Source organism: Nicotiana attenuata, unplaced genomic scaffold (assembly GCF_001879085.1).
Source record: "Nicotiana attenuata strain UT unplaced genomic scaffold, NIATTr2, whole genome shotgun sequence".
Lineage (NCBI taxonomy): Eukaryota > Viridiplantae > Streptophyta > Magnoliopsida > Solanales > Solanaceae > Nicotiana > Nicotiana attenuata.
The window spans coordinates 783,537-811,054 of record NW_017670375.1 but is presented as its reverse complement, the minus strand read 5'-3'; the positions used below and the strand labels follow the sequence as shown (position 1 = coordinate 811,054).

The following is a 27,518-nucleotide window of genomic DNA, read 5'->3' as shown; positions in this document are numbered from 1 at the left end:
CAAGTCCGAAATCATCATACAAACCTGCTGGAACCTTCAGATCCCGATTCCGAGGTCGTTTACTCCAAATTCCAATCCTAGTTCATTCTTTCAACTTAAGCTTCCGAAATGAGAATTCTCTTTCCAATTCAACTCCGAACTTCCCGAAACTAAATTCCGACCACGCGTACAAGTCATAATACCTGAAATGAAGCTGTTCATGGCCTCCGACTGCTGAACGGAGCGCTAGAACTCAAAACGACNCTTGTCCTTACTGCATGGAAAATAGTAAAGCGTTCACTTTGAAATATGGCCGAAAGCAATCATGGTTTGATTGTCATCGTCAATTCTTGCCTCCTGATCATGAGTTTAGAAGGATGAAAAATGCATTCAAAAGGAATAAATTCGAATGTGATTTCCCACCTCTGATACTTTCAGGTGAGGAAATTTGGGAGAGGGTCCAGAACTTCAGTAAAGTTACTGAAGTTCCACCTTATAGATTCCCCGGATACGGTGTTACTCATAATTGGACGAAACAGAGTATATTTTGGGAGTTGCCGTATTGGAAGGATAATCTACTCCGTCACAACCTTGATGTCATGCATATTGAGAAGAACTATTTTGACAATTTGTTCAACACAGTGATGGATATTAAAGGTAAGACAAAGGATAATGCGAAGGCTAGAATGGACTTACAAGAATATTGCAGGCGGCCTGAATTATACTTGCAGACAGCAAACAATGGTAAGGTATTCAAGCCCAAAGCAAGTTACACATTCACTTTGGAGGAAAGACGGCAGATTTGTGATTGGGTAACGAAGTTGAAGATGCCTGAGGGTTATGCGTCGAATTTTGGGAAAAGGTTGATATGGAGGTAGGGAAGTTGAGCCATTTGAAAAGTCATGATTGTCATGTTTTCATGGAGACCTTAGTGCCTATTGCATTTTCTGGTTTGCCTGAACGAATCTGGAAACCCATCACAGAGATTAGTTTTTTTCAAAGACTTGTGTTCTTCCATATTAAGGGATGAAAACCTACAACGGATGGATCAAAACATTCGTGTAACTTCTACTAAGATGGAAAAGATATTTCCATGTGGGTTTTTTGATGTGATGGAACACCTTCCAATCCACCTTGTACACGAGGCACGACTTGGAGGGCCTGTTCAATGCAGATGGATGTATCCCTTTGAGAGTAATATTTTAGGTTTGATGTAATTTTCTGTTTTAATTTAAACAAATTTTCTTCGCTAACCTGAAATTATGTAGGACAATTGGCAAATGCAAACAATTTGTTAAGCAGAGGAATAGGATTGAAGGATCTATATGCGAAGCTTATCTTGCGAAGGAAACTGCCCATTTTTGTTCTTATTATTTTGAGAGTAATGTGGCATGTGCTAGGAATAGGCCCAACAGGCACACGGTCGACCTTAGGAATGATCCATTATATCCGCCTATGTCCATATTCAATCAACCAGGCCGATGTTCTAAGGATGTTACAAAGAGAAGTTTGAGTGATATGGAGTACAAGTCAGCTACACTTCACGTGTTGCTAAATTGTCCTGAAGTTGTACCATATCTCATGTAAGTATTGATTTAGTAGTTATCAAAATCTAAAAATTACTGTGATTACATCTCAATGCAACTACTAAAAATATTTGATGTGTCACAGTCACTTTGTGGGTCAATTTGGCCATGATGCTGTATATACGAGATTTGATACGTGGTTCAAACAATTTGTAAGGTTCTCCTTAAAGTATTCTAACACTATGTAGGTAAACAATGTTTGGAAGTTATGCTAACTTATGAATTTATTTAACGATTTGTAGGTAAATGATCCAAATAATGGTGTAAATCAATTTTTGAAAGATGTATCTTGGGGACCTGGGGTTGAGGTCACAACCATGTCTAAGTACGTTGTGAATGGTTATAAGTTTCATACAGAGGATTGCTCTAAAAATAAAAATAGCAACAACAGTGGGGTGTGGGTTCAAGGTGGTGATGGCAACCAAGATGGAGATATTGATTATTATGGTGTGCTCAAAGAAATAATAGAACTAGAATATACAGGTTGGCCAAATAAGAAATTGATACTCTTTAGATGCAAGTGGTTTGACCCACATCCAACAAGAGGTACAAGAGTACACAATCAATACAACATAATTGAGGTTAATCATACGAGGGAGTATGATCGCTATGATCCTTTCATAATTGCACATAATGTTAGGCAAGTGTATTATGCTCCTTATCCATTGCGGCGGAATAAGGCTGATTGGTGGGTTGTAATAAAAACTAAGCCTGTGGGTAGGGTAGAAGTCGAGAATGTGTTAGATGTTGCATATCAAAACGATATCTCCAGTGTTCACCAAATAGTGGACGAAGTTTTAGAAAATGATTTAGAACATCCTGAACACATATTGGAAGAAGTTGATATGGATGAAGTAAGAATTATAGAAAACGAGGAAGAAGAATCAACTGATGAAGCTCAAACTAATGAAGAAGAAGAATTCTCGGACGAGGAACTATACGTCGATTAGCTTTAAAAAGTTGGTTTCTTTAATAACTCATGTTATAGATAGTTTCTTTATATGTTTCAATCTAACTTTGTATTATGTCATGCAGATGTCAGGCAAGGGTCGAGGTAACAGTGATCCTACTGGTTCTCGGGGTAGAGAAAAGCCTAGGAAACAAAAGAGGAGGGTAAAAGGTACTACTCAATCCGTTCCTGCCTCTTCACAGATGCCTGTGCCTATGCTTGTGCCTGCGCCTCCACCCCAGGGCTATTCTGAGCTGCCAGCGCATGTCCAGCCCTACACCTTCGTGCAGACGCCAGGTCTTTCTTCACAGGGCCATAGGACTGTACGACCTACATACAGTCCACCTGTCTCACATCCACATAGATCGCATCCATCAGCAGCTCATGGATCGCGTCGATCCATGTCACATCAACATGGATCACAGCCATCCGTGTCACTGCCACTCGGGTCACAGCTATCTGTGTCTCATCCACTTACGGCCCATACAGTTGTGTCGCACTCACAGGGCTCGCAGTCCCAGGGCTCGCAGCCATCTTCATCTGGGACTCCATCTATTGCAGGCCTTCGCCTGCGAGATACTAGCTCTGACCCCCCTACACCTTCCACACATGCCTCCGATGTACATACTTCGGACAATGATGTTGCTAATGACGAGGAGGTGCATTATGATGAATATGGCAGGATCATCATAGTCCCTGAGGGTGATGGGTAAGAGTTATTTGTTATTTTAACTTTTTTTGTTTAGTACAGTTTTAGTAAGATATTAATGTATTTTTTTTAATAAAGTTGCAGGTTCATCCCTAGTAATGTTACTACAAGGATCATCACCAAAGCCACCAGAAAGCTTTATGATGGTCCTTATGTGACTTGGAGTGAATTCCCATTCGCTCTCAAGGAGGCAATCTTCAATCAATTTAAGGTATAAATATTCTTTTAAGCAGTATAATCATTTATTAGCTTTTAGCTAATATTATATTATAAGCAGTTAATGCACTTAACTTTTGAATAATTATTAGCTAATAAAAGCTAAGTATAATATATCGAATATAGCTTTTATGATATTTCCATCTAAATATGATATTTCCATATAATACTTGACTTTTGAAATATAGAGCAAGTGTGCATGGGAACACCGCTATAGCGCGGAAGTGGCTGCAAACTTCCATATAAAGCTCGAAAGCGGTTGTCCCATTGTTTCTCCAAAGCTAGGCAGTTGAACCAGAAGCCTGGCTGGATGCTTCAGGATTTATGGGATGATTTGCAAAGGCAATGGCTTACAGCAGAGTTCTTAGAGAAGAGCGAAAAAGGAAAGAAAGCTCCGGCATCTGAGAAGGGAGGATCCTTGCACAATGGAGGTGCGGTCAGCCTAGGGACGATAAAACGAAGAATGGTACGTAATTGCTTAATTTATTTTAATTTTCTTAGTATATGTATTCTGTTTATTAACTAAAATTTATGAGTTTTTAGAAAAAAAAGTTGGGGCGTCCGAGAACCAAGATGAGCTCTTCAAGGAGACTCATATTGTGAAGAAGAAGAAAGAGACGGACCAAGAAAGGTGGGTCGAGGGCCGAGCCTCGACTGTACATGTAAGTTTTCACTTTTTATTAAGAATTTTGATTTACTTTTATATAAATTTGGAAATAGTAATTCACATATTATTTTTCTTATAGGGTCGCTTCACAGCTGAAGTGGAGCAATTCATATGCAGTCAGCCACCTAATGAGTCCGGCGCGCCAATCCAACTATCGGACGAGGATGCTGAGAGAATGTGGACGCAGGCTGCTGGCGGTCCAAAAGGGGGGAAGGTATACGGGCTTCCTAATAAGAAATTCCATCGCTATAAGTGTGGAATGCAAGGAATAGGGACTTCCTCCCAAGCTGAGCAACTTGATGGGGAGAGCCTCTCCTCTATGCGGGAGACTGTGGCAAAGCTCACATCCGAGCTAGAAGCCGCCAAGGAGAGAGAAAGGCTTAGAGATATGCAGTACTCTGGCATGCAAGCTCAGTGCAAGGGCATGCCAGAGTAGATCAGAACTCTCCTAGCTTCTGGCAATTTTCCAATTCCCCGGTCTCGTGAGTCATCGCCAGAGGCTCGCCTTCCCCGTGCTCATTCCTCCCGTCCTCCCCGTGGTCATTCTTCCCATCATCGACAAATAGCCCATTCTAGATACCGTCATGGTGAAGAAAGTTCATCAGACGGTGATGATAATGATGTAGAGAACAATCTTTGAACTTATTAGTTTATGCTAGACAAATACAATTGGTTTTCGAATGGTTCTGTAATAACATTTAACTTATTAGTTTGCTAATTAGCTTAAAGTATAAAGTTCAATTGTTCGTTATAATTGTTGTTGTTGTTGTTGTTGCTTGTTGTTGCTGTAGTTGGCATATTTGCCTATTTAGGAATTTTGGTAAGCTGGCAGATGGTGTAGCTGCCAAAAGAGGCAGTTCCTGCCAGCAATATACCAAGAAAAGCGACCAACTTTGGTCGCTATTTGGTCGCATATCTATTAAAAAAACAATTTTCTGTAAAATAGCGACCAAGGTTGGTCGCTATTTAACCCAGATTTTCCAAAAAGCGACCAAGATTGGTCGCTATTTACCAGAAAATTAACAATTTCTGAAAATATGGCGACCAGGGTTGGTCGCTTATTAATAAATAAAAAAATTAATTCATGTATTTAGCGACCAACTTTGGTCGCTTATTTAAAAAAAAATTAAAAAATTTATAGTATAGCGACCAACTTTGGTCGCAATTTTCTAGATTTTAAAATATAATATTTCGTATATAGACCAAAGTTGGTCGCTACTTTATAATTAATAATAAATAATAAAAACGAAATTTACACAAATGAGACCAACTTTGGTCGCAAAATTTATAATATTAAAATAATATAGCGACCAAAGTTGGTCGCCAGTGTCTTTACCGGAATATTTGGTCCGTTGACTTGAGAGTTAGCGACCAACTTTGATCCCTAAGGTAAAGGGACCAGCTTAATATCGACCAGGCACGTTTGGTCGCTTTTTGGTCGCTTTTTGGCCAATAAGCGACCAACACTGGTCGCTTTTTGTGGTCGCTTTTTTCCGGATTTCTAGTAGTGTTAGTAAGTTTTGGCGCTGCGTTTGGCCCAGCTTCTGCTGCCGCCGATGGCCCAATTTCTTCAGCAGCTTTTGGCCCTACTTCGTCTGAAGATTCCCTTGATTGTGCTCCTGCGCCCATGTAATACAATCTGTAGTACGTAGTACACACGTAACCACTGTATTTTATGAGATTATCTGTCATAGTTGGCTTTTGATTACCGAAATGTACTTTATATTTTCTATTAATTAGCTAAAATCTTATGCTCATTATGCAAGTTGCAACTCCATGATTTCATACGATGAAGCACATAATTAAGCAAAAGTTTCCTCAACATGATTTCGTTCTGTACGTAGCAAACGGAAGCGGCTAGAAAATAGTAGCTTCATCAACAAAAATATATAATGTAGTAAAGCTAGTAATTACTTAGTTACCAGAAATTAGGGTTGTTCAAATCGAACCGGAAAACCGCACCAAACCGAAAAACCAAACCAAACCAAACCGATTAAAAACCCCGACTAGATTTGGTTTGACTTGGTTTGGTATTGAGTAAAAAAACCCGAACCAAACCGACATATAAATATATAAATTTTATTTATATTTTTAAGACTTTGTAGTGATTTTTCTTTAGAAAATATAGAAATATTTGGGATCCTCTCATGTATTAACCTTGAAAGCGTAAATTAACGAAAAATTATTGTTAGACGACTAAGAAAATAACTATCATGTGTTACTAAAAAATTTCTCCCATTAGAATATTTTAATAGATCATATGTTTGTCAATTTTTTCCATATTTACTAAACATATATTCACTTATCAAAGCTTTATCTATAATTTTAATAACGTAAGATTGAAATAATATTCATGTAACAAAAAAACCCGAAAACCCGAAAAATCCGACAAAACTGAACCAATCCAAACCGATATAATTGGTTTGATTTGGTTTTGATAGAAACCGAACCAACCCGGTCCATGTACACCCCTACCAGAAATAGAGGCGAAGGTACGCGTTAGGAAGGGGGTTCTATTGATTCTCATTGTTGAGAAAATATAACAATTAGTGTAAGAAGAAAATTTAATTATATATAAACTGTTAAATTCTCTTAATATAACCGAAGATAATAGTTTAGTAACAAAGGAGTTGTAAAATTGCTTTAAGTTATTAAAATCCAAGTCCGACTAGATTTGACGGCTTGCCTTCCTTACTCTTGGCTCCGCCCCCTACTCTTGGCTCCGCAACTATAAAAAATGTTTTTCAAGGAAAATTACCATCAGCATTGGGAAATAATTAGGGTGGTGCATCGGCCGGTGCGGTGCGGTTTGCAAGAAGTTTGGTTTGGTTTGTTCGATTTTCGGTTATTGATTTGTTATACCGATAACCGAACTAATATAAATTCGATTGGTTCGGTATTTGAAACTTCGGTTCGTTGATTTTCGGTTTTGTTTGGTCGGTTATTGTGTCCAATGCGAAACTGCTCATTTCGTAGTTGCTGTCAGGCAATCGTTTGAGTTTTAGAATTGACGCTATGAAAGAAACCTTCCGAATGGGTATTAACTTGTAATGTTCAAGTAAAATAATAGCGGCATACACGTTAGAACTACTAAATAACTTGGTTCATTTGATTCAAAAACCAAAGGGTGATAAGAATATAGCATAAGAATTATGCTTTCTCCAGCCAAAGAAAAAAGAAGAATTGCAATAGTTATGCTTTTTCCATCCAAGAGCACTGTAATAATTCAATTATCCATAAAATATAGAATTTTCAAAAAGTAACAGAAGTGCTAATATTTGCTAATATTTATTATTAATAACTAACATGTTTTCCGGAAAAAAAATTTGGTTACAAAAATAATTTTAATGGAAAACATTTTCAATGACTTCTATCCTGCCAAATACTCTAATTTGTGGTCATATGGTTCTTGGCGGATTCGACGTAGGGTTCAAACTAGGGCTGCTCATTTGGATCGGATATTCGAAATCTGAACCAATTCATTCGGATTTCGAATTTCAGATTGGATCGGATTTCGAATATTGTTTATTAAAATTTCGGATTCGGATTGGTATAATTTTAATTCGACCCGATCCGATCTGTAACCCGAAATTATTAGGGCATGTATAAATACTAAACTAATTTCAGATAATTAGTACTTCCTTTACATTTTCCTCCAAATTATTACCTTTACAATGGATGGATTTAGCTATATTGGCACCATAGTACTCTTATAATTACAAAAAACATGAATTTTTCTTGCTGTATTTACCTCTTTTACAAAGAAAATATACATATGAGTTCGCAACTTTAAGGCATAATAATCCAATCCGAAATCCAAAAATTCGATCCGATCCAAAATTTAAAATCCGATTTGACCCGATATTAATTCGGATCGGATTCCGATTGCATTTTCTAGAATCCGAAATCCAAAATCCGATCCGAAATTTGCTAAATCCGATCCGATCCATGCACAGGCCTAGATCAAACAGCGCAAACCCCTTGCAACAGGGAAGAGAGATAATTCACCCAACTTCAAGTTATTTAACATTCGAGAGGACGGAATTTTAGGTATAATCAAAATACTTGAACAAGCTAGAGAACAATGAAAGAGTAGAGGTATTGCAATCTTGAACAGAATAGTTGCTCTCTGCAATCACAACAGTATCAGATGTGCCCATTAAAATTCCTTCACCTTGATTATTTTATACTAGTAATGTTACCTTTCAATTAGTATCTACCGGAAACGATTAAGCTCAAATTTTGCTCCTGAAATTGGTCAATTTGACTGGTAGGGACATAGGGTATCAGGCTTAATATATTCTCTTGGAAGATTTTCCACTCATTAAGAACAATAAAGTTACGAGAAATTACCCTTGTGTTCCAGCAGCGTGGACTTTCAGCCACAGACAACTCAAATCAAGACTAGGCATTAACCAAAAGCAGTCGAGTTCGATTCTCAAATCACACCCTAAATCTAAATTGAAGCAGCAAAATTGGATGTTCATAGGATTAAAATATCCTAAAAAATAAGTAAACATAAGCAAATTCCAAAACTGGATACTAGTCTTCAAAATCTCTATTGCTGCAATAATTGCTTAAGCCAACCTGACAGTACAAATGAAAATCAACTTAAACTTTGTAACCCCTGCTCTTTCTTCTTCCACGTGCCCTCTCAAACTTTCTTCCCTTTGAACGCACATATGGTTTGGTGTGGCTGTGTGGAACACCAGGTGCTGGACCAAAGTGCTTCACTGCTTCACGAGCATTCTTAGGACCTCTGAGGAGAAGCTGTACATAGACATACTAATATTAACACACAACTTCGTAGATTGACATTGAAGTCATTTCAGTAATCATGAGGAGACAGTGATGACTCTTCATTTTTAGAACACAAGAACTTATGTCCATCTGCCAGGTATGACAGGAGACACGAAACAAGCCGAAGTAGCTGGCTTGGTGTTTTCTTATACTTCCTCTTCCAACGTGGAATGCATGGATACTATAATGCATTCGTAGCCACTAAGCATACAATCAAACTTGCACAATTTAAGCACATAACATGCACGCAAGAAAGTGTACCATGCATTTTATGAGTTGCATGAATTTTCACAATCAACAACCAACCATATAAAGTTCAAAATTTTGATGCTTGCACGGCCTTATACTCTATAAGCACCTTATCAGGGCAAATTAGATTTACGTCTTTGTTGCATCCAAAAAGAATTAAAAAGTTTCTGCTGGTACATAACTTTTAAATGCAATTAACAGTTTTAGTATTAAGTGACATAGCAAATTATTTAGAATCAAAGACACTTGACCAATTCAAAAATCAAATGAACACAAAAGAAAATTATTTGGGAGCACATCACACGTCTTTCTCTGTTGCATGGATTTTCAAAATCAGCACCTACTCCAGTATGTAATGTAAAATTAGAAATCCTGATGCTTGGGTAATACAATGGTCAAGTTGCAACATGCACATACAGCTTCTTCAAGATTCAATTTTGTTAGCCCCATTTTTTGCCAATTTTAACTCACGGATTTTACTATATCTGAACATATAGCAGTTTTCTTCTTGATACCTATGTAATTCATGCAAACGCTTCTATATCAAGTCACATGAAATAGGCAATCTTATAGAATCAAGATGAACATTCCCCATCATCAAAATTAACATCTTTTTGAATAACTATTACTATATAATAATTTGAGACATTCTCAGGCCTAATAAAATCAAGATAAGCTCGTCGGAAACTCTTAATAGACCCAAAATTGTATAATGTGAAAATTGTCAAAGTCACATCTAAAGAAACAGGGGAAACAAACCATATATAATTCAGAACTCAGTTTTTTTTACAAGTCGTACACAACCCAGATTGATGCAATTAAATTAAAGAAGTCGAACAGTTGCCTTATTCCTTAAATAAAGCAACTGTTTGCATTGCATAACATTTCTCCTTGTCCGGAAAATTTCATGAGGAAAGCCTTCCCCAAAGTTTGTCTCCCAAAAGAGATAAAAAATAAATCGAAAAGTAAGAGAGATGTTATCCTATAACATTGGAGCGCAACTCCATGGATTCAACTAGGAAAAGGCTCAAGCAGATAGGATTCTTTTAGGTTTTCTCTATGCACAGATAAAATCTTCGGAATCATATCAAGATTCCCAAGAAGAACTATGTGCAATGAACAACGCAGCTATATTGATCAATCTAAGGAGACTATAGTGCATCAATATCTGAACACTAGTAATGACATCAAAACTTAACTACCTTTTTAGCTTAACTGAAACTTGATAGAAATTTACAGTCAGAAGATAAAAGAGCGATAAGGTTAAGATTCAATACCGTGTTCTGACCAAGTGGGGCCCTAAGAGCAAGCTGATCAAATGTCAAACACTCTCCACCAGCCTTCTCAATCCTTGCCCTTGCAGTTTTTGTGAACCTTAAAGCACACACCTTCAGTGTCGGAACATCATAAGCCCTAACGTCATCCGTAATGGTACCAACAATGACGGCAATCTTATCCTCCTAAAACATAACATCAAAAAATATCAACTTCAGTCCATAAAATGAATTTGAACGCCAACACATACACGCAAAAGGAGAAGAGATGCACCTTTCCTTTGGCATAAGAAATCAACCTCGAAAGGGAAAGAGGTGGTTTGTTTGTCTTGCTCATAAATAGCCGCTTAAGAATCACAGCATTGAACTTGCTTCCGGTCCTCCGCACCAAAAATCGGTAAAGCTATTAACATACAACAAAATCCACTAGTCAAACATTTGACAACATTTGAGGGGGAAAACAATAGAGAAAGTGTGAGGGATCAAACCTTGACAAGGAGTTTCAAGTAAACATCGTCAGACTTAGGCGCCGTGCGCTTCGTCTTCTTGCTCTTACCTCCCGCTTTCAGATCTATCCCCTGCTCACCACAAAAACATCGGTTCTTTTAGTAAATAACAGTAAATTGATTCTTACTTGTTAATCCATATAATCACAACTTTGAGAAGAAGATACATGCAGTAAGTAAACACAATATGATAATCCGATTCACTAAAAGTGTGGTTCACCATTTAAAAATTAGAAAGACAGGAAAGAATATCTAACCATTTGATTCCGTCAGAGAACGCCAACGTGAGGAGCTCGCTGCTGGAGAAAGATATGGCCGAGTAGCAAGTTAGCAGCTTAGGGTTTGACAGGAATTTAAGCAAGAAGCTGATCTCAATTTGGGCTTTTTCTTTTTCTTTTGCTTTTTCATCCAGCCCATTATGAGGAATTTGGGCTTAAGCCCAGGTCGCCGATAATTGAGAGTAAACTACACAATCTGGGGTAAATTTTAAAAGGAATTTTTACATTCCTATACCACATAGGAAACCTTTTTACCCTACATGTTTAAGGTTTGAGTAAATTACACTTAGTATATCAAATTACCAATCCTATACCATGCTTAATTAAGGGTCTAATTAATGGGCTATTTTTACTCCTTAATTAAAGGTATCCATATCTAATTAATGGGCAGTTTTTACTCCTTAATTAAAGGTATTCATATATCTCACGTTTCTCTCTCCTTACCCCTCACCCACGTTTTTACCCATACCCCACATTCTTTCTTGTTCTTCATCCACGATTGCAAGATCAATCAACGAAAGATGTCCTTGAGATGCATTAGCCAGCGAAATCTCATTATATTTGAATGTCGTGCCAATTTCCTCTGCAACAATTGTTTTTGGGTACCAAACAAAATTCCCTCTTCTGGAAAAGTCAAAAATGAGAAATTTATTGGTAAAGAGACTAATATGAAAAGCTGCCGACAACTTCTCCAAAACGACTTAGAAATACTGACTGTTGAAGCCCTCACCTAGATTTACTGTTTGTCGTGTATTTTGTAGTGTAATTGCAATGTAATTGTAGTGTAATTGTAGATTTAGTGTAATGGATATGATCTGTTGAAGCCTCTCACCTAGATTTACTGTTTGTAGTGTAATTGTAGTTAGTTTGTAGTTTATGTAGAACATTCCACGATTAATTGTAGTCTAAAATGTAGATATAATATAGACATGATTGTGGATGATGTGTTTCCTGTTTGCCCTATACTGTAGGTAAATTGTAGTTATTCTTATATTAGGTACTTAAACTGTAGGTAATTTGTACATTCACTGTAGTTATTCTTATATTAGGTACTTCAACTGTAGGTAATTTTTAGATGTTTACCTCCAAGTTCTATGTAATATTTGTATATAACTGTCAGTTGAATATAAATTACACAACAAAAAATAAGAAATAAATACTCCAATCGTAGAAATGTGTTATCCACAATTAATCTGCAAATTGTCTACAAAATTTTACAAAAACTACAAATTAACTACATTTAACCTACATTATAACTACAATCTGGAAACAATTTACACATGGAAGTTCTTCAAGTTGGAATTGGCCACAACTACATTTCTTGTTTTCTAGACACACAATGTACCGCTTCACACCATCCAACGCAGTATGTATATGATCTGTTGAAGCCCTCACCTACATTTTCACAACAAACACAAAGAAAAAAAATTTACAATATTAAAAATATAGTATCTACAATATATCTACATTTTATCTACAATTTATCTACAAATTAACTACAAACTACAAGTAAATTACAATTTATCTACAATCTGGAGACATTGTATATTAAAATATTTTTTTCCTGCACCAAATAAAGAACTTGTAGTCAAATTGTAGATATATGTAGTAAATTTGTAGATAATATCATAAAACTAAAATTCTAAGCATTTTGGAACTACACAAACCTGCATTCTCATACACCACAATGGCATCAACTTCAAAATCTCTAAATCTGCCATAGTTATCCCAATTCCCATTCAATTTTAGCATTATTGAAATTTTTGACATGATTTTGTGTAGTTGAGAGAAAAAACATGAAGAACGAATATAGGTTCGACAATTTGAGTACTGAGGACGATGAAGAACAATTTTGAATTCTACAATTTGTATTGCGTTGTTGAAGCTTCTGAAGCTCTGCGGTGTTTTTGAATTGTAGTGAAAGAGAGAATTACATTGACTTGGTAAACGCTGGCTAATTTTGATTGACCGGTCCGAAAACTGGCTATACCGTGCTATTTTTACCACAATTTGCCTATCAAACCTAAAGTAATTAATCATGGAATTTTTACCTAGTTATAATATAGTATTAGAAACTTATTTATCAATGTTCTCTATGTTTTGTAGTTTTTAATAAGTATCTAGGTTTTTCTTACAAATTGTGAAGATTGCTCCTTAAAAGGCTCTCACCCCATTATTAGTGCCTTTAATTAAGGCATTCAATTATATCCTTTCCTTTTTTTTCCTCTCCTCTTCTCTCTTCTTTTTTTTTTACAACAAAATTCCTTAATATACGCCTAGAATCTCCATCTTCTATCTTCCCACCATTGCCGGACAACACTAAAAATAAAGAAATATTCAGAAATTATATGAAAAATGTATCATAATTATATTTAAATTGTATCAGATACATCAATACGTAAAACGTAATGGTATCATACTTGTATCACAATTGTATATAACTTGTAGATGGTACATTAATATCCAAAATAAAACCTGATACAATACTAATAAATTAATATATAATTCAAATATTTGTGATACAAACTGTGAAATTCGTCACGATCTCACAACTGCTCATAATTCAAATACAAATTTGATACAATCCTGAAAGAATTCTTACACAATTCTGATACAATTATGATACAACTTAAATCCGACTCTAAACTTAAACTGATACAATATCGTATTATACTTATATTAGTATTGTATCATGTATTATTTTAGGTACAAATTGTGATACAATTGTGATAGAATTCTAATGGATGATACAACTTTGATTTTCATATTTTTCAAGTTTCAATTTAAAATATCCACCTAGAAGCAACTCTAAACTTATATTATATAATACAATATTGTATTTTAATAGTATTAGTATTGTATCATAATTGTCTTAGGTATTGATGTATCAAATACAACTCAGTACAGTTATGATACCTTTATCATACAATCGTAATACAATTCCGAAACTTCATCTTCCTCGAGTTTCATTATGAAATTCAACATAAAACCAACTTTGATGTAGAGTGAAACTTACCCACAACTTGATTGTAAAGAAAATCTTTGAATTTCTTCTGCAATTTTGGGGGTATAACAGTGGAAGAGGAGTGAGTAAGCGAGATTTTTGGGTTAGAAAGATTATGGGTATCAATTGGGACTGTTACTATGGATAATTGCAAACAGAGGTGATGATTTTGGGGTGGGTTTCTTACGGTGAAGGGATTTTGGGTAAGTATTGATTTCGGATATCTTAAATGTAGGATATTTTGTGTAACTGATACCCACTATTTAAGGTATATTTTATTTCCTCTTTTTTTAAGGTTTTGTATAAAACTGGTAAATATAGGTATATAAAGTAATTAATAAGGAACCTAAATAAAAGTAGTAAATAGGCTTCTATTGTAGTATAGCTAGGTAAAAATCTCATTAATCATTTCTACCTAAACCCAATCTTTTTATAATTTCTGCCTATATGGCCCAATCTAATTAACCGACCCACGCAATCTCCTACCCTCATTACTTTGTCTGAAAGGCGCGTATTCTCATGCCCAAATTTTACCTTTCTAATGCAATTGAGAATTGACTCTAGCTTGAGGAGATGGTACGGGAAGCTCAAAAGGTTGTATGTAGCCGTTGGAGTCAGTTAGTGACTGGTTTTAGAAGCTATAGGAATGAGCAGTTAGGTCCCTACTTAGTTTCTTTAGTAAGTTTCATAAATTGTAATTAGGCCCATAGATTTATTCCAATCAGATACTTTCAGTCCACGTAAGAGTTAGTTATAGGGTTTTGTTTTCTAGTGAATAGTGGCAACTATATGTAATCGTAAGTGACTATCAGCACATTATGAATTGAAACCCTGTTTTTGCTTTTACCCTAGTTTCTTTATTTTAGTTTTCTTTCTCTTTTTCACTGTTTCATTGTTACCGCCATCAGTTGTATCAGAGCAACTCCTTGGCTCTGTGGAAACTATGGCTGGAGAATCAAATGAGTTCATGGAACTGTTGCATAAAATATCCACTGATATGTCGAGCTTCATAACTCTTCTGGACCAACTTGAAGCCTCAAGTGCAGTTTTGCAAGAACCAAAAGGAGGCTGTGAATGTCCTGCGAGAGGTGGTACACCATGGCAGAAGACCAGAACGAGGAAAGGAATCAGAGTCGAGAGGAGGTGAGTTGTATTCTCCTAGTAAGTTTCCTTTTGGCTTAGGAGAAATGGCAACACCTACTTCCATGGGAGGTAATAGTTCAGCTGTGTCAAACACCTCACTCTCGAGTGGAGTCCAAACTTCGAGTGCCATACCTCCTATTCGAAGCACTACTATAGGAGTAAATTGGACTGCCCCTGGACCTAGTAGTCAAGCACAAAGAAACCCTAACATACAGAACCCCAATCCACCAGTAAGATCCCCACCTGCTATGCCATCAACCCAAGGACCCTTACGTCCTTACTCACCTCAACCTAGGACCCTTCCTGTTCAATCTCAGCCTCCCACTGAACAAATATAACTCATAATGCTCAGCCTTACCAGTATTCCAACAAGCCTAACCGAGTTCAATATCCTTTTAACCCTTACAATCAACCATCACAGTACCTTACAGCTTACCAAGTACCAAACCTTCAAATAAACCCACCAATATGCCACCAAATCCCTTATGAACCACCCCAGAATCTGCATCAGAACACACACAGAAACACCCCCTAGAAAACTGCAAATCACCAATCAAACCCCACTATACCAAATCTTCCTTTTACCAAATATGCCAAAGTAGAATTCCCAAAGTTCAATGGTGAGGATCTAAGGACACGGCTGTATAAGGTGGAGCAGTTCTTTTCTGAGGAGGAGATTACCATACAACATAAGTTGAAACTAGTGTCCATGCATTTGGAGGGTGATGCCTTGCAGTGACATTTTGGGTACATGAGGAGCAGAGGTCAGATGCCCCTTCCCACTTGGGATGAGTATATTTGGGCATTATGTGACAGTTTTGGGGAAGAGTACACTGACCCTATGACTGAGATAATGAATGTGAAGCACACTAGGACTCTGAACGAGTACCAACAAGCCTTCAATAGTGTAATGAACAAGCTGGACATGTCAACAGGACATGCAATCAGTATCTTCCTCAACAATCTTAAACCAGAACTTAGTAATGCTGTAAGAGTGGGGAATCCTAGTACCTTGCCCCAAGCTTACTATTTATCTAGGTTGCAGGAAGCAAGCTTTGCTGCTCAAATTAGGGAAATCAGAAGTTTGAATTCAACTTCCTCCTTAAGTAGAGGATCCAATGGAGCCAGTCCTGGTCATTGGCAAAAAGACAATTTATCAGGAATCAAAAGGCAGCTTGTTGCCAAGATGGATAATAATAGAAGGAGGAAATTGACTCCTGCAGAGATGGATGAAAAAGGGCAAGGGGGTTATGCTTCTTCTGTGATAAGAAGTTTACTCCTTGCCATAAATGTAAAGCCAAAAGACACATATACTCTTTGGAATTAGGACCTATAGAGGAACTGGAAGAGAAGGAAGGGGAGGAAGAGGAATCCGTAGAACCTGAAGAAGAAAAGGAAGGAAGAGTAGGACAGGAGACTCCTGAAAATTGTACCATATCCCTACAAGCACTTAATGGCACACCAGGATTTCAAACACTCAGGCTTAGGGGTTTCACTGAACAGAAGCCATTGGAGATTTTTATTGATTGTGGATCTACTCACAACTTCATTGATGAGGACATTGTAGAAAAGTTAGGTTGCAAGGTCAGTAAGATCAAGCCACAGTTGGTGCAATTAGTTTATGGAAGGGAGGTTCCTACAGAGAAAATATGTAAGGGATTCAAATGGCTCATGCATGGTACAATTTTCAAGGAGATTTCCTAGTATTCCCTGTTGGTATCTGTGATATTGTATTGGGAATCCAGTGGTTGTATCCCTTAGAGGATATTACGTTCAATTTCAAAAAGTTGATCATGGAGTTTGAGCATGAAAGTAAGATATTGACCTTACAAGGGATCCAACCTTAATTCAAGGTTGTTTGGTCTAAAGCCTTGGAGAAAGTTGATAGAAGTAACCCAAGGTTATTTATGCTAAAGGTAAGGAATGTCAAGTAAGAAGAACTGGGATCTATAGGAGTGGAAGGAGTTGAAGTACCAAGGGAGATCAGTGAAGTCCTTAAGCATTATGACAAGGTGTTTGGAGAACCAAGTCAGCTACCCCGTTTCAGAGGTGTGTTTGACCATCACATACCCTTGTTGGAGGGTACATCCCCAACCAATGCCAGACCCTATAGGTACTCACCAGTGCAGAAAGATGTCATAGAAAAGTTGGTACACAAAATTTTAGTGCAAGGAATCATTCAACATAGTTCCAGCCCTTATGCATCACCTTTAGTGTTGGTAGGAAAGAAGGATGGAACCTGGAAAATGTGTGTGGATTACAAAGTTGTGAACAAAATGACTGTCAAGGAAAAAATTTCAATTCCTATAATTGAGGAACTGTTGGATGAGTTGGGAGGTTCTCAAGTGTACTCTAAGGTGGACCTAAGGGCAGGGTACCACCAAATTAGAATGGCTCCTACAGATGTTCCTAAAACTACATTCAAGACCCACTCTAGACATTATCAATACTTGGTTATACCCTTTGGGCTAAACATGCCCATTCCAATTTCCAAAGCTTGATAAATCACATCTTCCAGGCATACTTAAGGAAGTTCATTTTGGTATTTTTCGATGACATCCTAATTTATAACAAAAGTTTGGAAGATCATGTTCAACATCTCAAAATTGCTTTTGATCTTTTGTTGCAACATCAACTCTTGGAAAAGAGGAGCAAGCGTGTGTTTGGTGCAAAAAGAGTATAATACTTGGGGCATTACATATCCTCTCAAGGAGTTTCGATTGAGCCTATGAAGATAGAAGTTGTGGAATCTTGGCCAGAACCAAAGGCAGTCACATAACTTAGAGGGTTCTTGGGGCTTGTTGGATATTACAGGAGATTTATACAGGGGTATGGTATCATCAGTAAACCCCTCACTGATCTTCTCAAGAAGGATAGCTTTTGCTGGAATAAAAAAGCTGAGGAAGCTTTTGACAAGTTGAAGGTGGCCCTAACTACTGCCCAGTCCTTGCCCTGCCAAACTTTTCCTTGACTTTTGTGGTAGAAACTGATGCCTGCAATGTAGGCATTGGAGCTGTATTGATGCAGCAAGGGCAGCTAATTGCTTACCTTAGCAAAGGACTATCAACTCAACACCAAGCACTATCAATTTATGATAAGGAGTTGCTGGCTTTAGTCATGGCAGTCAACAAATGGTCGTAGTACTTGACAGTGAAACCATTTGTTGTCAAAATCGACCAAAAGGCTCTTAAGTTCCTATTAGAGCAGAAGTTATACACAGGCAACCAGTTGAAATAGATAACAAAACTAATGCACTAGGACTTCGAGATTGAATATAAAAAGGGGAAGGAGAATAAGGCTGCAGATGCACTTTCTAGACTTCCTCTGGTAGAGTTGTCCTCTATGACCCTATCCACTGTGAGGTCCAATTTACTGAACACAATTATGAAAAGTTGGGACCTAGGTGAAGAACTGAAGTCCATAATTCAAACTCTCAAGAACAAGGAACCTAATGAAGCAGGGTACACTTGTCGATGCCCCCTTTTTCTCGCGAAATCGGTTTTATCACATTTGGGCGGACAACTCTTTTCCTTTTGGGAATTGGGTTTGAATTGGAGAGTCGCCACCTACCCTCTACCCTTGCGGTTTTCCGGCATCAACAAACCCGGAGTTTCCCATGATATTCCAGCCAATCCTCCTATTTCCTCAGGCAAAGGCGTCTTTTCAATGTCTCCAAAACGGAACATAGACCTGTCACAATCCCAGAATAGAGTAGCAACTTCTATGATTTTAATGTCGGGTTGAATTTCCAGGAGAGAAGGTAGATTTCCTAGATATTTTCTAACAAGATCCTGATCACTGGAATGAAGATCCTCCCACCAGCTAAGCAATTTGGGGTGGATGTTGGTGACCATGCCGAATCTGGGGACTTCGTGCCTCATATTTCTGCAAGACAAAAGGTTAGGCCCTTACCCCCACCAGACTCGACTATTTAATATCAACAATTAGCATAACAAGAATTTAGTTCTCCAAATAAATGCACAAAACGTGGTAGCGTCCGTTTGGGTTTTGGGAAAACCCGGTGGACTTGGACAAGGCTATCTTAAAGAGTCATTATGCAGACAACATAACTGATTCAGCTAGGTTTGACAGTGATGCATGCACCTTTAAACAGAGTAAGGTTTCTATGGAGTATTAGACCGGTACCCTTGAGCGGACTACTCAAGAGGGAAGGCACGGAATCGTCGACTACACCGTTGATCGACTGGTTTTACCGCAAATATGCCTTTGCCGAATTTAGGGGGTGATAATATCGGAAGAGCGCAACCACTCATTATAAGCGTTGCTATGGTATTTTGTTTGACATGAGTGGAATATAATGTTGAATATGCAGTTACAATAATCAAACACGTTGTCACGTATTTGAACGTTCATAAAGTAATAATTACAACAGTTTCTCAAAATTTACAACAGCATTAAAGGAAAGCGATAAAGGAAAGCATTGAGAGAAATAAAGGGAAGAAACAAAGAGCCAAGTCAGTTTCGAGGTAGAAGAGGAAAAAATACTTAAAGGCATTTAAACAAATAAAGACATATAAAGAAGCATAAAGTCACAAATAGCATGAAATGGTAAAAGCCTTAAAGAAATCCCCAGCAGAGTCGCCATGCTGTCGATGCCTCCTTTTTTCTCGCGAAATCGGGTTTATGACATTTGGGCGGACAACTCTTTTCCTTTTGGGAATTGGGTTTGAATTGGAGAGTCGCCACCTAATGATTAAGTGCATTAGGACACTAGGAAGAATTTTTGATTTAGAAAACCAGAGATTGGGTAAGGGTTTGAAATTATCTCGAGGGGAAGGTGTTAGGCACCCCTCAAGATCCACTAGTCTGGTTCCCGGCCATGCTATAATTGTGACTTTAAGTGCAAATAACAAGTAGACAAGCAAGAATTACAAATACGGGGTAGTTTTCAGATAATGGTTGCAAGCAATTGAAGTAAAAGAAGTTAAAGAGGTTGAAGTTTGGGAAGAAAATAGTTTTGATGTTCTGAAAATAAACAAGTAAAGGGGAAGGGGTTTTCACATAATTTCTGCAAGCAATTAAAATTAAATTAAAAAAGCTGAAGTTTGGGAAGAAAGCAGTTTTGAAGTTCTGAAAATAAACAAGCTAAGGGAAGGGGTTTTCACATAATTTCTGCAAGTAATTGAAGTTAAAAGCAGTTAAAGAAGCTGAAAATTGAGCAGTTTTTAAAATTGTGAAAATAAACAAGTAAGGGGAAGGGGGTCCTAGGTTTATAAATAATATGGATCACCCCATACAACACCCGGTAACCGTTTATACACGTGGTGTTATCGCGTGGTCATCATATCCATATCTACCATTTTCCACCCCGTTAAGGTATTAAACGCGGAATGGTCTCGTTTTCCTATTGCATGCTACTACCCGCCCCAATCCTATCAGTCCCGGAGGTATTTGGGACTACTAATCCTAAAGGAAAGGGATGTGAGGTTTTATAGCTTCAAAGGACAAAATTCTAAGGCGACAATCAAAACACATACGTAACAAATATGGGGGAGAGGCACATAACAGATAGAAAGGCTCAAACAAACCTCCTCAAAAACAAAGAGAAGCATATAGTTTAGCATGTCTTTACACGTACAGATTAGGGTCTGTTTAAATTTAAAAGATGTGGCAGACTGATCTATTACATATTTCAGATAAGAAGCCCGAATCAGGCCTGCCTGCTGGTTGTAGTTAATAAGAATCTGATTCAATTTATAAGTTATCCTATGGCTTGCCTAAGTGTTAAACGAAACCTATAGGCATGATCTCTATTAGTTCAGAAAAGAAGTATGGTGATTTAGGAAAAGAAACTATCAATTACAGGAGTATAAATTCTACAGTCGTTGTTCTTACTACTGATTTTAGACATAAGCGAATGGGCGATTCAGATTCTAGTTGATAGCTCCTATAGGCATGCTTTCTAGGTGCTATTGATTTGAAAACATTTTTACAAGCAAAACAAGAGTGCAGAAGTCCTATGGGCATGGTATCTAAATGCTGTTAGTTATTTAAACCTATAAACGGGTTTTCCTAGTGATAGATGCAGATGCAAAATTCAGGAAGTCCTATAGGCATATTATCTATATGATATGCAGCATTTCAGAGATGACTTATAGACATGGTCTCATTATAATGCAGAAATGCAGAACCTATAGACATGGTTTCTATATGAAATGCAGAACCTATAGACATGGTTTCTATATGAAATGCATAACCTATAGACATGGTTCCTATATGAAATGCATAACCTGTAGACATGGTATCTATATGCAATACAGAAACGAAAGTTGAAAGCATGATATAAGTGCAGGAGTATAATAATCACCTATGAACATGATATCTACCCCTTTTTGCATGCATGATTTACCCTCCCTTTTTCACTAAAAGCCCCAATAGTTATTACAAGTTATTACAGCCTAGAATAAATAAGAATAGGTAAAATTACATCAGAGAAACTAAAAAAATTACAACCAAGGAGAGCCTGATTCAGGTTTCCTGCCTGAAGCATGAAGTAAACCAACTCCAAAGACCAAAATCCAAAGCCTTTCTCATTTGGGTGTGTCAGAGTTCCCAAGAGCATCATGAACTCCGGGCAGTGCTTACACCCAAATACAAGATTGAGTCATAGTGCAGTGTGGAAGAGCCAGCCCCCAAGTGTCCAAGTTCAGAGGGAGCTCAAGGTCCCAAGGCAAGGCTCACAGGAGGGAGGGGGGCAGAACTTAGAAACTAGGAATGAGTGTAAGTACAGAGAAGGGATTCTAGGGTAAAAACAAGGATAGGCTGGTGGTCATACCTAGCAATTGGAAGTGCTGGCACACCCCAACCAGCCTGTTAGCCACATTGTTTGGGAGTTAGGATCCCCTAAGGGATCAAGTCCAAACATGAGCAACAATTTGGATGTTGCCATGTTCTGAACTTCAACTCAAATACATAGAAGGGGACAGGGGTGCAGGGATTCACAATAGAAACATATGCAAAGAAGTTGACATGCTAATTAATATTAAACATAGGCAGTAAAGCAGACAGGGGTGTAGGGATTCACGGTAGAAACATATGCAAAGGAATTGACATGCTAATTAACATTAAACATAGGCAGTAAAGCAGACAGGGGTGTAGAAGTTGTAAAGTAAACACATTGGGATGAGGCTGAAAACCAAACTAGAACATACCAGTTTTAGGGAAACAAAAGAAGAAAGCAGTAATCTTGTGAAGCCAAAGTGCAAGCAAGCAGTCAGAACACTATGATTTTAGAAGAGAACTATGAGATTGAGTAGTGTAAAAGTGTTGAATTGAGAGTGTGTGATTGAAAGTTGGTCGTATTAACCGTGTATAATGTGTTAAAGAAAGTCATGTATTTATAGTGTAGAAAGCAAGCAGAAATAGGTAGGAGAATAATTTGAAAAATCAATTACAAAAGGTTTCCCTTTGATTAAGGGATTCTGATTTCAAACGGGTAAAATAGTTAAGGCAAGAAGTTGATCAAACATTTTTCCAAAGCAGTACAAAAAGGGTAAATACATAGAGATTTATTTAAGGAAAAAGTTTGATAGCACACTGTTTGTGCAAAATAAAGAAAGGAAATCAATCAACAGTCAGTAAAATCAGCAATTGAAGATTTCATACGAATGAACCAGGTCAGGAAGATGGGAAAAATCTCGACTTAAGGAAAATCAGTACTAATCAATTAAACTTAAAAGAGGATTCTGAATCAATCAAAAGTTGAAAACCTTTTTGGAAGAAAGGATTCATCACACATATAAAGACATACAACCACATTTAAGCACGAAGAACTATTGTGCTAATCAGTAGAAGAATTTAAAAGTTCAGAGTCGTAAACATAGAGATTCAAACTTAGTTCATAGACTCAGAATGAGTCTAAAAGAGTCGAGGGTTCCACAATAGAACCCTAGTCCAAACACAAGGAAAACCCCCCAGATTTTAGGGTTTCCATTTCGAATAAGATATAGTGACGAGGAGGCAAGTGATTGAAACATGCTCAGAGATCTCTTTCAGAGACTCATGAGAAAACAAACAGATACAATAGCAAGTGAAACAGAGTAAAGAAACTGATTTGAAGCTTAATGAGGGTAGAAGGAACATGTTTAAGAAAAACCCGGGACTTAAACAAGTTCAGAAAAGAGGTAGTATAACATTTAAGGAAACAGTAGAAGAAACATGTTTAAAGGGAACTCAAACAAGGTCCAGTAAAAGGCAGACAAAGAACTTAAGAACTCAGTAGGAAATACATGCAGTAGGAGAACAAAAATATCATAAAAGTATATCAAAGACATATAGGAAAACACAACAGGATGAACATGCGAGCATGGTGTAGAAACATAGTAGAAAGACAAGGCACAGAAGAACATATATAGTAGCAAAAACACAAGAAAGCAGTAGAAGCACATGCATGACAAATATACACAAAGAAAAAGGAAAAGAAAAGTCGGAGAAATATTTTAAACTTTTCAGAAACCCTAAATCGAAGAGCAGTAATTTTAAAAGAAAAAGATTGGGAAAACGTTTTCAAAACTCAAGTAGAGCACAGATGTAGACTAGATTTAAAAAAACAATCAGAGAAACCTCGAATAGCTAGGGTTTCAGAGGAATCCTAAAGTGAGAAAGGCTTGGAAAAAGTCCAATCTAAGTCGGATGAGTCAGAACTAGGCTCGAAATGCTTTGGATACGCCGGAGCTAAGCCAGAAAAGCCATAGAACCTTGAATTGGAGAAGATCTGAACGGACACCATTGAGGCCAGACCTTGAAACTTCGAACACCAAGCATTTAAGAACAGAGATAGATGGGTATAGGCAATCCATGGCCATGGGTTCCGGTGAGTTTGCAGTTGAAAATGGTAGAAGGCGATTAGGGTTTCAAGAACATTCGAGAGAGTTTGAGAGACGAAGGGGTTTCAAGGTGGCGTCTCTGAGTGAAATGAGTTAGGGTTAGGGGTGTGGGTGAATTAAAATGGTAAGAAATGATTGTGGCCATTGATCAAAATGATCAACGGCCTGGATCAAAGGGGAAGGCCGGGCGGGTTAGATTAGTTGGGTCCGGGGCGGGTTAAATTGAAATTGGGCTGGTCCGTTTGGGGTTTGAAATTGGGTCAATTGGGGGATCAAATTTGGCTATAATTGAATTAAAAATGGGCCAGATTTTAAATAGCCAGTTTTTCCCTTTCTATTTTATAAAAATAGTAAAAAATGATTTTGAAAGCAAATTAAAAGTACTGGATCAGTTAATAATATGTAAATATTAATTTAAAAATATTGGAACCAATTTCATAATTGTAAAATGCTATTAATTCTTAAAATAGGCTAAAATTGCAATTACATGCAACTTATCTTTTAAAATACTAAATAATTTGTAAAAAATGTATAAAAATTACCTTAGCTATGTTTTGGTATAAATATGAGAATAAAATAAGTTATTCACCAAGATGATAATTTTGGAAATAATTATTGGTTTTTATACCGCTAAAATGGACAATAAATTAATTTAAAAAATCTTTTAAAAATTGAAAAAAATACTCTAACACTTAGGCATACTTATATATGCATATGTATAGTATTTGAAAGTATTTTGCATAAAAAAAATAGAAGTGGAAAAATTGGGTATCAACAACACTTTTATACATCAGCAGTTAAGAAAGAATGGCAAGCTAGTGGTAGGCCCTGACCCAGCACTAAGGAAGGAGATCTTGCAATTATGGCATAACTCTACCATTGGATGACACTTAGGAATAGACAATACATATAGGTGCGTATATTCCTTATTCTATTGGAAGGGAGTGAAGGAAGAAACTCAAGGATTGGTGAAAAATTGTGATGTTTGTTAGAGGCACAAGTATGATAATGCTCCCTATCCTGGGCTATTACAACCTCTTAGAATACCTGAGTCAGCTTGGAGCAGTATAAGTATGGACTTCATAGAAGGATTTCCAAAATCCCAAGGGAAATCTGTTATTTGGGTGGTGGTTGATAGGCTTACCAAATATGCTCACTTTATAGGGTTATCCCATCCATATTATGCCAATGAACTAGCTAAGGTCGTCATGGAACACGTTTATAAGAAACATGGTCTACTAGAGGATATCATAAGTGATAGGGACCCTATCTTTACAAGTAAGTTATGGCAGGAATTGTTTGGTATATTGGGAGTGAGCCTCAACACTTCAACGTCTTACCATCCTCAGACAGATGGCCAAACTGAGGTAGTCAATAGGTGTGTGGAAACTTAATTGAGATGTTTTTGCTCAGACTCACGAAGGGACTGGATGCACTACCTAGGAGCAACTGAGTGGTGGTACAATACCACTTTCCATTCCTCTATACAATGTACACCATATGAAGCCCTATATGGCCAACCCCCTCTACTACATCTACATTATGCTGTATGAGATTCTCATATGGAGGAGGTGGAAAATAGCTTACTTACTAGGAAGTTCAAGGTGCAACTTCTGAAATACCATCTCAAAAGAGCTCAACAGAGAATAGTAAATCAAGCTAACAAGCACATGTTAGATAGGCAATTTGAAGAAGGGGATTAGGTGTATGTTAAAATCCAACCATACAGGCAGGTCACCATGTCAGGAGGATAGTTCTTTAAGTTATCTGCCAGATACTATGGACCTTATCAAATACTGCAGAAGATCGAAAATGTGGCATACAAACTCTCTCTTCCATCCCAACTACTGCTGCACCAAACTTTTCATGTTTCTCAGCTCAAGAAATATCATGAGCTATCAGAAAAAACCTCTCACCCCCCTATAGTTGAGCTCTCAAGTCCCTACTGTCCACAACCCCACAAGATTTTGGAAAGGCGTATGATTCAAAAAGGAAATAAGGATGTGCCCCAGGAATTAGTGAAATAGGATCAACTGCCTCCTGATCGAGCTACTTGGGAGGACTACACAGCACTGAAGACTCGCTCCCTTGCATTCCTTCCTTGAGGACGAGGAAGTTCTTAAGGAGGGGGAACTGATGCAATTGAGAATTGGCTCTAGCTTGCGAAGATGGTAGGGGAATCTCAAAGGGTTGTATGTAGCCGTTGGAGTCAGTTAGTGACTGGTTTTAGAAGTTATAGTAATGAGCATTAGGTCCCTACTTAGTTTCTTTATTAAGTTTCATAAATTGTAATTAGGCCTATAGATTTATTCCAATCCGATACTTTCAGTCCACGTTAGAGTTAGTTATAGGGTTTTGTCTTCTAGTGAATTTGAAAACTCTGCCGAGATCTTTCGGAAAAACAACATTTCTACCCCTCAGAGTAGGGGTAAGGTCTGCGTACACACTATCCTCTCCAAACTCTACTAGTGGATTTCACTGGGTCATTGTCGTATTTGAAAACTCCATAGCTCTATTTTTACGGAACGATGAAAATGCCAATATTTTCACGCCCAAGCATTCCCTTCACATAAGCTTTTTTTAGAGTTTTTTCTACATTATTTTATAGCAATATCAATGTAAAAAATTGTTTCTAGATTAGTACATTTCAAAATCCTCTTCTCGTAGTTGTGTGTTTTGTAAAATGACTAATTTGTTATGGATTTTTTTGTGTTTTCTTAACTCATGTCCTTCCAGCATTGTTGTATTTCAGTATAGGTAGGAAGCATGTTAAAATCTAGTTATCAACCAAGTGTTCTAAATCATTTTCCAACCTCTCAGAATCCGAACCAATCATGCATGCAAGTCATAAAACATCCTATGAACCTACTTAATGTCTTCGACTCACATAACAGAATGTTGTTGTGATGTTTTATACTTCAATGCCACACAAGAGGGGGTGATTTGTGTGGTGTCCAATTTTTGCGTGCACAGAGTATAGAAGGACCTGGTTCTTCTATGTGTTCCTTATACTACTATTACGGAAATAATAAATGCGGAAAGTAAAGAACACAAGCATTTTTACGTGGAAAACACTGGCTCAAAAGGTAAAAGAATTACGACCTACTAACCAGTAGGATTTTTCCTAATACTTCACTAAATCACTAAGCCAAAATAGCATTTACAAAGTTCTTTGTAAACCTCATGATTACCTCAAATCCCGTTGTGGCAACCAGCCTCTAACTGTTGTGACAACTTCAAGTTAACTCAAACTTGAATACTCAGAGTACCTAATACAATTGCTTCTAGATAAAGCTGAAATGTACAATTTGA

General features: G+C 37.3%; 1 protein-coding gene across 1 annotated transcript; it reads right to left on the bottom strand.

The window, feature by feature from the left end:
- Window positions 1–8,445: 8,445 nt before the first annotated feature.
- On the bottom strand, window positions 8,446–11,303 carry LOC109238576 (60S ribosomal protein L18-2-like). The gene is made up of 5 exons (XM_019405062.1): window positions 11,193–11,303; window positions 10,918–11,007; window positions 10,704–10,832; window positions 10,433–10,615; window positions 8,446–8,876 (listed from the first exon to the last, which is right to left on the bottom strand). The coding sequence occupies exons 1-5, from the start codon at window positions 11,193–11,195 to the stop codon at window positions 8,718–8,720; spliced, it is 564 nt and encodes a 187-aa protein (XP_019260607.1). The 5' UTR covers window positions 11,196–11,303; the 3' UTR covers window positions 8,446–8,717.
- Between the last annotated feature and the right edge of the window lie 16,215 nt (window positions 11,304–27,518).

Bases quoted from the DNA above. Each gene is read 5' to 3' on its own strand.
- LOC109238576 (XM_019405062.1), bottom strand. The intron at 10,833-10,917 runs GTTTGATCCCTC...GTATGTTAATAG, and splicing joins ACTTGAAACTCCTTGTCAAG to CTTTACCGATTTTTGGTGCG. The intron at 8,877-10,432 runs GTATTGAATCTT...GTCTATGTACAG, and splicing joins CCCCACTTGGTCAGAACACG to CTTCTCCTCAGAGGTCCTAA.